The sequence below is a fragment of the Acanthaster planci genome, linkage group LG05 (genome assembly GCF_054643075.1).
Source record: "Acanthaster planci isolate LZ-2023a linkage group LG05, COTS_SCS, whole genome shotgun sequence".
NCBI lineage: Eukaryota > Metazoa > Echinodermata > Asteroidea > Valvatida > Acanthasteridae > Acanthaster > Acanthaster planci.
This window is the reverse complement of record NC_141781.1, coordinates 8903462-8914435: the sequence shown is the minus strand read 5'-3', so window position 1 is coordinate 8914435 and position 10974 is coordinate 8903462. Positions and strand designations below refer to the sequence as shown.

Below are 10974 nucleotides of genomic sequence, written 5' to 3'. Positions count from 1 at the left end.
GGCCAGGGAATTGGAACGGGAACGCGCGCCCTTCCTCGTGCATGATGAACACGCATTCGGAAGTTCGGCAGTAGTTAAGATTTTGTTACTCACACCTTCCTCCATGGTCGCAGCACCTCCGCAGTCACAGTGTGATGGACGACGGAGAAGATGAAGATTGGTCAAGACCTGCGTACTTAGACATGTTAGAATGTTTCGAAAGCTCAAGTTCGACATCGATGTCAGGTCAGCCAGCGCCAGTCATGCCAGTTCATTTGTTTTTCTAGATAGGCCTTGGCTTAGGCCTTGTATTAGTAATAAAGGCCTAGAGCGATAACGATGGGGCCGGTACATATTTCATGAACTAGCTAGGCCTACACTACCACTGTACCTGACGAATGTTTCAATGGCCGGTACGGTGGTAGCATGGCTTTGCCTACTTTAAATTTGAGGACTACATACATGTACTGTACATGTATCCCTCATGTTTGAAAATAAAATAGGCATGGGGAGAATTCCCCTCGAGGCTGTGAGACTGTCTGAATCATGAATATCGTCAGTGATCTATCAGCCAATCAATGCGAGACTGTCATAGAAAATGTTTCTTGTGTACATTATACACCTACACGTATGCATCCATCTCTGACTTACAAAATTGTAAACTTACGGTTTTAACCCTTCCCTATTTCAATTCTGCATGTAGTGGTGGCACAGTCCATGAACGGTCCCAACGTGAAAGTGAGCCACAGCCGCACAATCGTCCACATCGATATTGACTGCTTTTATGCACAGGTTGAAATGGTCAGAAACCCAGCCCTTCGAACCAAGCCACTTGGTAAGTTTCTCATCGTGTCTTGAGCAATTCCATAACCTTGAGTGTTGAAAACATGACCAAAATCAAACCACTGTTGCTTCCTCTTTCACCATCGAACTTTTGTACATGTACAGTGTAGGCCTACATTTATGTAGTTCAGCTTTGCATCTCAGTCCTAAGTGTAAAATAGAGTTTTATTAACTCTCTGCACTGAAGCCAAGTAAAGTATTCGACTAGTTGTAATTGAATGTTCATGTACAAGTACATCTTATTGTAAATTTTCAAAATAACTTCTTAAACTTTATCACCTCTTGCAGTTTGCCTGCGTCGATTTTAACACAATCCTGTTTATTCATTCACAGGAATCCAGCAGAAGTATCTCTTGGTGACTTGTAACTACATTGCCAGGTCTCGTGGGGTGACCAAACTGATGCGGATAACAGATGCATTACAGCGATGCCCGGAGCTGGTCATTGTCAGTGGAGAAGATCTGACACACTACAGGGAAATGTCTTACAGGATCACAGGTCTGTTTGTATTGCCAAGCAAGCAACACAGATATAACCAAAATTTCAATTTGCTGGAAGGTTTCTGGACATGGAATATCTGTAAATATTTTGATGAGTTTTCAAACTGTTGTTGTGGAATCACTGTTTCATATAGGATTGCAATATCTGCCTGTCCGTTCCTGGACAAGGGTAACACACCTGTTTGTCCAAATTTCTTTTTGCCTGACCCCAAACAGGTAGACAAGTGGGTAAATGAGACACTGTAATATATAATACATTCTTATCTATCACGGAAGTCATGAACTGGTGAACAAAAGAAAAGTAGAGAATTTACTTCTAGCAGGGGAAGAAAACCTGTCCAAAGCTTCCAAGGACACTTCTGAACTTAGTTCTTTCTGTTTCTGTCCCCACATCACCTGGGTTTGTCAGAAATTTACATGACTGACAGCAAGGGAAAAACCACAGCAACAACCTGGCCATTTAAAGTGTATTTGGGGATTTCCAAAACTACTTGTGTTTACTTTGCTGACTTGCCTGCTTTTATAACTGCAGAGCTTCTTCGGCAATTCAGCCCCACCGTGGAGAGGCTAGGATTTGATGAAAATTTCATTGATGTGAGCCATCTTGTGTCTCAACATTTGGAGAAAGAAGACTCTGAATCAGAAGTCTGTGGCCATATTTATGGAAAACAAGGTATACATGTATGTAGATTTAATACAAGTATGCCTGGAGTTTAGATTACTACTTGCCCTCAAGGTATTATGGGGTATTATGGGCAGTGAACAGTACGGTATTAAATAATTTGTACGCCTTGGTGGCATTAGCAAAACGTATCTTCAAACTGAATAAATTGTGAGTGTATTACAGGTTGACGTTCACTGTTGTCTTTGCAAAGCATTACATGTACTTGAACTTTCCTAACCAACAGATGTAGGTAATGACTCTCCACCAGCCTGCCCCTGTGGTTGTCACCAGCGACTCCTCATTGGCTCACACATTGCCTACGAGATGCGCGAGGCCCTTCGGATGCAGCTGGATATCACCAGCTGCGGAGGGGTGGCCCACAACAAGCTGCTGGCCAAATTGGTAGGCTCGGCCCACAAACCCAATGACCAGACGACGCTATTCCCGCACATGGTGGGCAGTCTGATGGGAAGCCTCACCAAAGTCACTCAAGTCCCAGGTAAGGGATAGTCTGAGAATCAGCGGTTTTGCAGTGGAGCCTGGAACAGCTTCCAGCCATGTGACATACATGAATGTAGGTAGTAAATGGCTGCTGATTGGTCAAAATGTGGAGGCAAGAGGAGGTCATTGCATAATTAACCGCCAATGAAATGTACTCATATATGTATGCAGTCAACTATTCGACCATCTTTTGTCTGGCAGAAAGGCATTCAGGGTTTGTTTTTTTTTGAAACACAAATCACATTGTAACAGCTTGCTCGGTATGCCCTTTTGCAAGGCAGCAGACACCATGTACTACATGTACATAGAGGTGAAGGACGAAAACCCCCGAAATACAGAGTGCTGTGTGTGCATCCTCTTCAGGGGGCTGTGTAGCTGGTCAATGCCTTTATAAAATGCCGTACAGGAAAATGGATCATAGATTTTGCCAAATTTCTAACATCCTCCATGACTGCGCCCATGACCAAAGCATTCCACCCCACATTTGGGGGGAGGCATTCATTCACTTAGTTCATTGAAAGTGATTGCTCCCACAAGGTAAAACACCTCAGTCATTTATAATGGTTTGAATTTTCTGCTTTTAGGCATTGGCCACTCGACTGGTAAAAAACTGTCCTCCATGGGGATCACCACATTAACTCAGTTGATTGAAGCACCATTCTCAATGCTGAAGGAAGAATTTGGGTACCAAACTGCAAGTACTATGCAGAAGCTGTGCCAAGGACATGATGAGGCACCTGTTCTACAGTCTGGGCCCCCACAGGTTTGTATTCAATAGTCTTTTTTTAATTGAGCGTGATTAGTTTCATTTTTAATACAAATTTTTGTGACTCCGCCCCCTAACAAGACAAACAACAACCCTTTTTGAAAAAAGAGAAATTTAGAAATGAGGTTGAAATGCAACATATTTGGAAAATTGAAAGCTATCTGAAAATCAGGTCTTCCAAAAATTGGTTACTGTCCCAAACGCAAAGATCACACTTAGTCAAAGAATCTTGCCAGTCTGGTGTGGAATTACATGTACACCTCTGATATTTTTCAAGACCAAAATATATGTTGCATCTTGATCTTCTTCCAGTCAATAAGTGATGAAGATTCCTTTAGGAAGTGCAGCAGTGTACAGGACGCTCGACTCAAGATGAAGGCACTCCTCTGCAGTCTTCTGCAAAGGTATCAAGAACTTCCAGATTTCCTCACATAAAGACTGCAAAAATGAAAAGGATGACATGTTGTGGAATTCGGAAGCCTAGCAGCTGTTGCGGTGCACTTTCAAAAGATAATTAATGAGGCTTGCTGATATAGCCCATAATGATTTGGCTCAGGTGATTAGTTGTAAAGTTGATCCATTTATATCTGATACAGATTAAAGAAGGATGGAAGGCAGCCCCATACTTTAAGACTGAGCGTGCGCAAGTACTCCAAGGTTCATAAATGGACCCGTGAGAGCCGACAATGTGGTATGCCAGATGGAATTCAGCACAGCTTGCAATCAGGTAGGTAGCAGTGTTCTATTGACTGATGAATCAGCTTAAGCCTTACGAATTGTCCTATTTCTGGGTAAAAATATGCTGCGAATATTTGTACTGCAGGCTATGTATAAATGGTGCCCTGTTGTGGGTTCATTGTCTACAGAGGTTCATTCGTGGATGTTGCAAAAATGAACTTTAATGATTGGCAAAGGAAGCATGGGGTTACCGAAGAACACACTCTGTTTTATAATTTGTAGGCTATTCTGTTTCCCCATTCCCTTCGGTCCATGTTAACCCTCCTATGCTGAAGTCACTCTTTGGGTCATTTGGTGAACACCTCAAAGAAGCACAGCTGTGTGGTGTTGTGCACTGCACCAACTGTCCCTCACAGGAATATCAGATTGCACTTTTGTGCTGCCCAACAACTGTGCTTCACTGTTTCATGTGCATAATTGTGCAGTAAACCAAATGCAGTGAAGAGGACTGCACAAAAGACCCTGGGTCAGTTTGTGCTGGCAATCTACTGTGTACACACTGAACCTGTGCATGTTTGAGTTCCATATAGAAAATACATGCTCACCAGTGACTGTGGGCATTTGTGCACATTTGTGCTGTAAAACCAAAGGAGGGTTAATAGGTACCTTGTTGAATCCTCTACAGTCATCCTCTGTGCAGTAAAATCTGATAAGTAAACTGTGAAGTCCACGTATGACAAGCTGCATCTGAACGACTCGGCTGTAGTTTGAAATGATATACTAATCTATGAGAAGTGCCTGCAGCCACTACCATAGACTTGTGTGTAATTTTAAGCCGCAACCAAGTAATTTGGACAGGGCTTAATTTTGGCTTTGCTGTACACTGTACCTCCCTAAATGACGCTCAATCCCCTAAACTCTCTGGTGGCTTTGCCCGGATCAGGGAGGTTCAGAGTTAGTATTTTCAAATTCCTTTTTTCTGTTCAATATATACAACTTTTGAATTTTCAATCTCCACAGATGAAGATGCAGCAGTGAGCAAACTCTTGGACCTTTGTGTGGGTCTCTTCCACAAGATGGTGGACACATCCCAGCCCTTCCATCTTACTCTAATAAGTGTGTGCTTTGCCAAGTTCCAGTCGCAGACTAGGTCGGCTTTGAATATTACCAAATTCTTCTCCCCAAGATCTGCAAAGAAAGGCAGTGAGAAGAGTATGTCTAGCGCTGAAAGTTTCCTAGAAACAGAGGAGAGAAACAAATCGAAGGCCTGTTCACAATCTACCATCGATATTCCCTCGGATTTGCCATCTACATCTGAGAGCGAGAAAAAAAATGTATATGTGCTAACTGAAGGGGTCACTCCAAGTTTAAATTGCAAATCAGAGGGCCGGGCAAGTCCGCGCAGTCATGACTGTCGACTCGTACCTTCGCTACCCGCAAGTTACTCATTAAATATGAGTTTGTCTAACAATGCTGAAGGGGTCAGAAATTCCGTCAGTGAAATTGACCACAGTTTGGTAACTGTAAGTGAGCGACAGGGGTGTGGTACTTCATTAATCAAGGGAGAGAAGACGGCAGCAGTTTCCAAAATGCCATCATTCTTTGCTCAGAAATCAGACACCCTTTCTTTGTCACAGCCAAGGGTTAGAGTGAGTCAAAACTTGCCGACAGTGGATGGCAGAGATTCTCAGGTTCTCTCAGGGACAAGACCATCATTGGATAAGGAAGTATCGGTTGACAGTGCTAGCTCAAGAAGACCCGACCAGCAGCTGTCTTTGGCATCAGGGGACCGTGATGTTGCACCTTCCTCCGTGCCCCCCAACATTGACCCTTTGGTATTCGCGGAACTCCCTTCAGAATTGCAACAGGAACTAACAAATGAATGGAGAATCACACAACACGATTCCATGTCTGGATCCCAAAGTGCATCCCACAAACCCACAGGAATCCCACAGGAATCTCTGCATACTGAGCTTGTTGGCATTGACCAGTCTGTTTTCAAAGAGTTACCTTCAGACATACAAAAAGAGGTCCTACAGCACCAGAAACAACACAAACGAACACTGTCAAGTCCTAAAACTCAGTCAACACTGCCAGTGAAAAGGCCCAGGACCTTTGAAACACGGACCAAAGAAAACACTGGCAAAAGGAGGGGTATCCAGGACTTCTTCCACAAGAAGTAATGCAATATTAGACAAATAGCGTAAACATGTACTGTGAAGTATTTAACCCTGCGACGCGTTTGCAATTTTTTCTCACAGCGCTGCAGCGGCTGCTCTTTTGTTGAGTCCATCCATTATTTCTCTGTTATTGTTGTGGTTTGGGCCCAAATTCTGTTCTAAAGGGATCAGAATGGGTAGGTAGGCTCCCTCGACTCTTATGGCTATGAATCATTGCACACAATTAGTTTCCAAAAATTTTCAGGTACTTTTTTTGGGGGGGGGAGGGGACAGCACAAGAATTATGGCAGAGTGTATTTGCAACACGTGTGCAGGAAAATTGAAACATGTATTATTCTAACAAAATATCCCCTAAATAGACTGAAACTAAACTCTGAAACCATAGAGATACAAATTCTAGGAAAAAGAAAGGAAAAAATAGTAGCCAAACTGTCAAAAACTGAAAATATCATTGAAAGTACATGTAAACCCTGAAACTGTACAAAAGCCAAACTGTACTTTCAAAACCCAAAAATTACACGGCGATTGAAACTAAACAGACTGAAATTTAACTCTGAAACCATAGAGCTACAAATTCTATGAAAAAGAAAGGAAAAAATAGTAGCCAAACTGTCAAAAACTGAAAATATCATTGAAAGTACATGTAAACTCTAAAACTGTACAAAAGCCAAACTGTACTTTCAAAACCCAAAAATTACACACACAGCGATTGAAAGTTAACAGACTGAAACTTAACTCTGAAACCATAGAACTACAAATTCTATGAAAAAGAAAGGAAAAAATAGTAGCCAAACTGTCAAAAACTGAAAATATCATTGAAAGTACATGTAAACCCTGAAACTGTACAAAAGCCAAACTGTAATTTCAAAACCCAAAAATTACACAGCGATTGAAACTAAACAGACTGAAAGTCGGAAACTGAAAGTGTACCAAAAAGCAAGCCAAACTGTGATTGCAAAACTGTAAACAGATGGAAACTCTGAAACCGAAACAGTCGAAAAACTAAAAACTGTAATAGCAAAAAGGATAGAAATGGCACCATATCAAAGACTAAAATTTGCCCCCCCCCCAAAAAAAAACCAGAAATAAAGAAAGAGTGGTTGATATTGTTTGACAAAGCATGCAAGTTCTGTAACGGATACAGTGGTCAAATGTTCCAATGTTCTTGGATTGGTACAGTTACTCAGCTGACAAGCACTCAACGCAGGTGATGGTTGTTGTCATCTTGGTGGTGCTGTGCTGCTTGCAGGCAAATCTGGAACATTCCAAGCAGCGACGCCTGGTCCTCTTCCGGTTGCCGGTGGGGCAGTAAGCGCACCTTCTTTGCGGTGACAGGTCCTGGGGTGGGGGAGGTAGGGGAATGGCTGGGAACTGGACATCGAACCCCACAGCTTTGATGGCCCTAATCACGGACGTGGGTAGTCGATGGGGCTGTTGCATGCGAGTCACGATCTGTGGATTGACGAGTTCCCTGATGAGCAAGTGGGTGAAGTTGTGGCGGGTTCTGTCCTCACCACGCAGACCAGGGTTGACTTGCAGGTAGATCACAAAACTGTTGATAACGGCACAGTTGAACAGGTGGTAAAATACCACCATAGGCCAGCGCTTGGTGATGCGGGCACAGTTATATATAGTTATAAAGAATATAGTATTTAATATTGTTATATAAAGAACATCTCACCATAGTTAAGAACTGTACATTCAAATTTGGCATTTTTAAAGAATCAAATGTTTTTAAAAGTCAACAAATTTTAGGACGATTGTAAAAAGTCCATTTCACAACTGCTTGCAAGTTACTTGTGCTGAGATAAAGTCTAAAATGTGCGTTACTATGACATCAACTGGCTGGCCAATATCTTCAGTTAAAATTCTTATCCCTTCCTCTGGGGCTGGTTCTTCAAGAGTTTCAAACTGGGAATCAAGTAATGCCACTGGCATGAAGTGGCTGTCTCGACCACTCATCCTTGAAGAAATGACCTCCCTGTCTCCTTTAAGATGCACAAAGGTTATGCTGTCCATGAAAGCTCGTTTCTTTGTTGGCATCTCTGGGCTGAAGCTGCTGTCGTGTCTTACCGAGCATTTCTGACGGACAGCTTCCATCTGTCCCGTGCACAGAATTTCTCTGTAACTCCTCTTCAAAGCAGAACAGGCTAAAACGCCACCCTGGTGGTTGATTCTCCAGCTGAAAGAGGAAGTGGACAAGCTTATCTTGTACATTTCATGAAGTATGTGAGTTTATAATCCTTGTACTGGTACACACAATGTAATGACAACAGATTAGATAGAAAACGGGCATCTTTTTGTGTCTAACTGGGTAAGAAAAAACTTTCAAAAATCTGATCTGTACAATGCACTTCTTATATTTTGATTTCCTTTATCCACACCTAGATATCTGTTTCATCCACACATAACTGTACTGATGGACATGGCCATCATGTGGGTACAGTTTCCCCAGAATCTCTATTGGTATTGAAAGTGCAAAATATCTCGTAGGGCTTTCACTGATACATGTAAGTAGTTCAAAATTATCGTACATGTACGAGGATATCATGATTTACCTTTTCAGAATGTGATGTAAGGTAAGAAGCCATCCATGCCTGTCCTAGGGAATTGAATCAAACAGTGAGGAAGAACTTGGAGAGACTTGGGGAAAAGAATTGCCAACCAACTACATTTTACTTCATCAGAGGGGAGAAATCTAGCTAAACATTCTAAAGATTCTATTCATGGTGAGACCAAGCCTGATATCAACTAGCTGTGTCTGAGATCAATGCACATTCCAATGGTAAATGGCTTTAGCAGCTAGCCAGTGGCTTCCAGTTGCCACGTTACAGGCTTTTTCATATGATCAGCCATAGCCACTATATTCAGGCATGGCCTCGTTTCACTGTACACAACAACATATTGATGTAGAAAGACATTTGAAAGTTCAGACCTTTATAAAGTTTCTCGAGTTGTGGTTGGTGAATTTTGTGACTAGTGTAAAAGGAATTCCAAATGTGTGACCTACTGTCTTAAAACCACCTGTCCCAACAGTTACATTGGAATCAAAACATACTGGCATGTAGGAAAAAAAAGTTTATGTTTTGTATACATGCAGGTGCTACTTTCATATCCTGTCGCATATTAAACCTTTTCATTCAAACTTGAAAAATGTTGTTGCTTGTGTTTTTCTCACAATATCAGATAGGTATATCTTCAGCCAATATGACATGCAGTCAGATCTGACCGCACTGCACCCACCTCATCAGTCAGGGGAATTCCCTTTGCCATTTTTTGTTTATTTGTCTCAGGGTGGTGATCATCAGCATCTATAAATTCCCAATCAGCCTGTATGGAGGCAAAATATCAAGCACTGGAATTACTGATAAAATGTTCAGATTCTGTGACAGTTTTCGATTAAATTGTGGAGTTTAATAGTTCAAATGCTTCACTTACAGTTTTGGCGAGATGTCTGCCAACGGTAGATCTGCAAAGAGAAATAAAATACATGTATATGATTCTGGGTATGATAGGTTAATATGGCACGTCAGTACCTATTCTGCAGTAAAGGTAGCTTTGTTCCAACAACTGATCCCTGTTAGTATCATGGCTATGCTTTGGCTGGCTCACTGAATAACCATTGTAACTGTTATGTGTACAATGCATACTCATAAACCCTACACATTTTGTTACGAAATAAAATTGAGCAAACTATGTTCGCCAAAGACTTCCAATTACTATTGTTATGGCTTCTCTTTTTCCTACTCTTTATTTTTTTTTACGTGCATGTGTCCTTCAAATTACTCAACTGATGTGTATTGAGACACTGTCACCGTGTACATAAATAGTAGCGTAGTCAACGTGCTCACTGCATAGCAGGGCTGACAATGTGCATGTACATATATCATTGATAAATGCGTCCATCCACATGGTACACAGAATACTACACAATCACCACATTTCCTCTTTCGCAATTTTGGCACGTTTAACTCGGCCTACTATTAGACATCTCCATAGTATTTCAAACCTTTATCTGTGCACAATCAATGTTTTCTTTTTCAGATCATTTCATATGGTACATATTGTCTTTGCAAATACATTTGATGGCCGAATAAATAATCATAAAAATCATTAGCCGCATAGCAGGAGAGGCATCTGTGGCCCTCATGCTATTTAATGTCGGTGACTGAATATGGTCGCCAGGTCCCTTATTTCACCAAAACTGACTTGACAGTAGGCCTATGTGGCAAAATTAGGGACTGGCAAATATACCGTCATGAACACTTGTGACATTGGGAAATAAGTGAATTTCCCGCTGTCTAGCCACCAAGCATTTGAGCATTAGTTACTCATGTACACCCTAGTTTTTTTCCACTTCATTGCATCTGATGAAGTAGTTGTTGCTAAGTGCAGCATCTTATGTTAAGTTGGTCAATGAAGTGCTACCCCCGGGCCATTTTCCACTGATCATGTACACTGATGACATGTTAAGATGTAGTACATCAAACAGGTCCCAAGTGTGACCGGAACCAAAGAGAAAGGATCATCTATCATGTCTATGCTGTCGTGGCTGTGACTGCAAACCAATTAATTAAGGAAAATGCACAATTCCATCATCTATCTGTCCACGGATGCATCCCTCCAAATATTTACTTGCCGCTTCCACAGACACCCATCAACACAACTGCCATTGCTGTTGTTTCTTTGCTCTATCGATCAACGTTCCTCAGAAGTCAGATTCATCATTTGATTTTGAGGGGATGACCTTGCTATAAACATGCCAAAAGCTACATAAAGTGTTTAAAAGATGCAGGCTACATGCAGCTCCCTGATGCCCAAACTCTATATTTAGTAAGAAAGAAATACTCAAACGCATGGGGG

At 41.7% G+C, this 10974-nt stretch overlaps 2 protein-coding genes across 6 annotated transcripts; one reads left to right on the top strand and one right to left on the bottom strand.

The window, feature by feature from the left end:
* On the top strand, positions 1-9827 carry poli (DNA polymerase iota). Its single transcript, XM_022251948.2, has 9 exons — positions 1-225; positions 683-814; positions 1156-1320; positions 1855-1995; positions 2231-2485; positions 3072-3250; positions 3566-3657; positions 3850-3980; positions 4952-9827. Exons 1-9 carry the CDS (start codon positions 135-137, stop codon positions 6112-6114), a joined length of 2349 nt encoding a protein of 782 aa, XP_022107640.2. The 5' UTR covers positions 1-134; the 3' UTR covers positions 6115-9827.
* On the bottom strand, positions 6421-10970 carry LOC110988461 (gluconokinase-like). 5 transcript variants are annotated; one of them, XM_022252013.2, is made up of 6 exons: positions 10747-10970; positions 9550-9580; positions 9355-9441; positions 8670-8708; positions 8185-8293; positions 6421-7663 (listed from the first exon to the last, which is right to left on the bottom strand). In XM_022252013.2, exons 1-6 carry the CDS (start codon positions 10782-10784, stop codon positions 7656-7658), a joined length of 312 nt encoding a protein of 103 aa, XP_022107705.1. In that variant the 5' UTR covers positions 10785-10970; the 3' UTR covers positions 6421-7655. The 5 variants fall into 5 exon arrangements, with proteins under 5 accessions (XP_022107705.1, XP_022107696.1, XP_022107660.1 ...); XM_022252004.2 differs by having other exon boundaries at positions 8670-8713; positions 10747-10969; XM_022251968.2 differs by having other exon boundaries at positions 6421-8293; positions 8670-8713; positions 10747-10967.
* Positions 10971-10974: the final 4 nt, after the last annotated feature.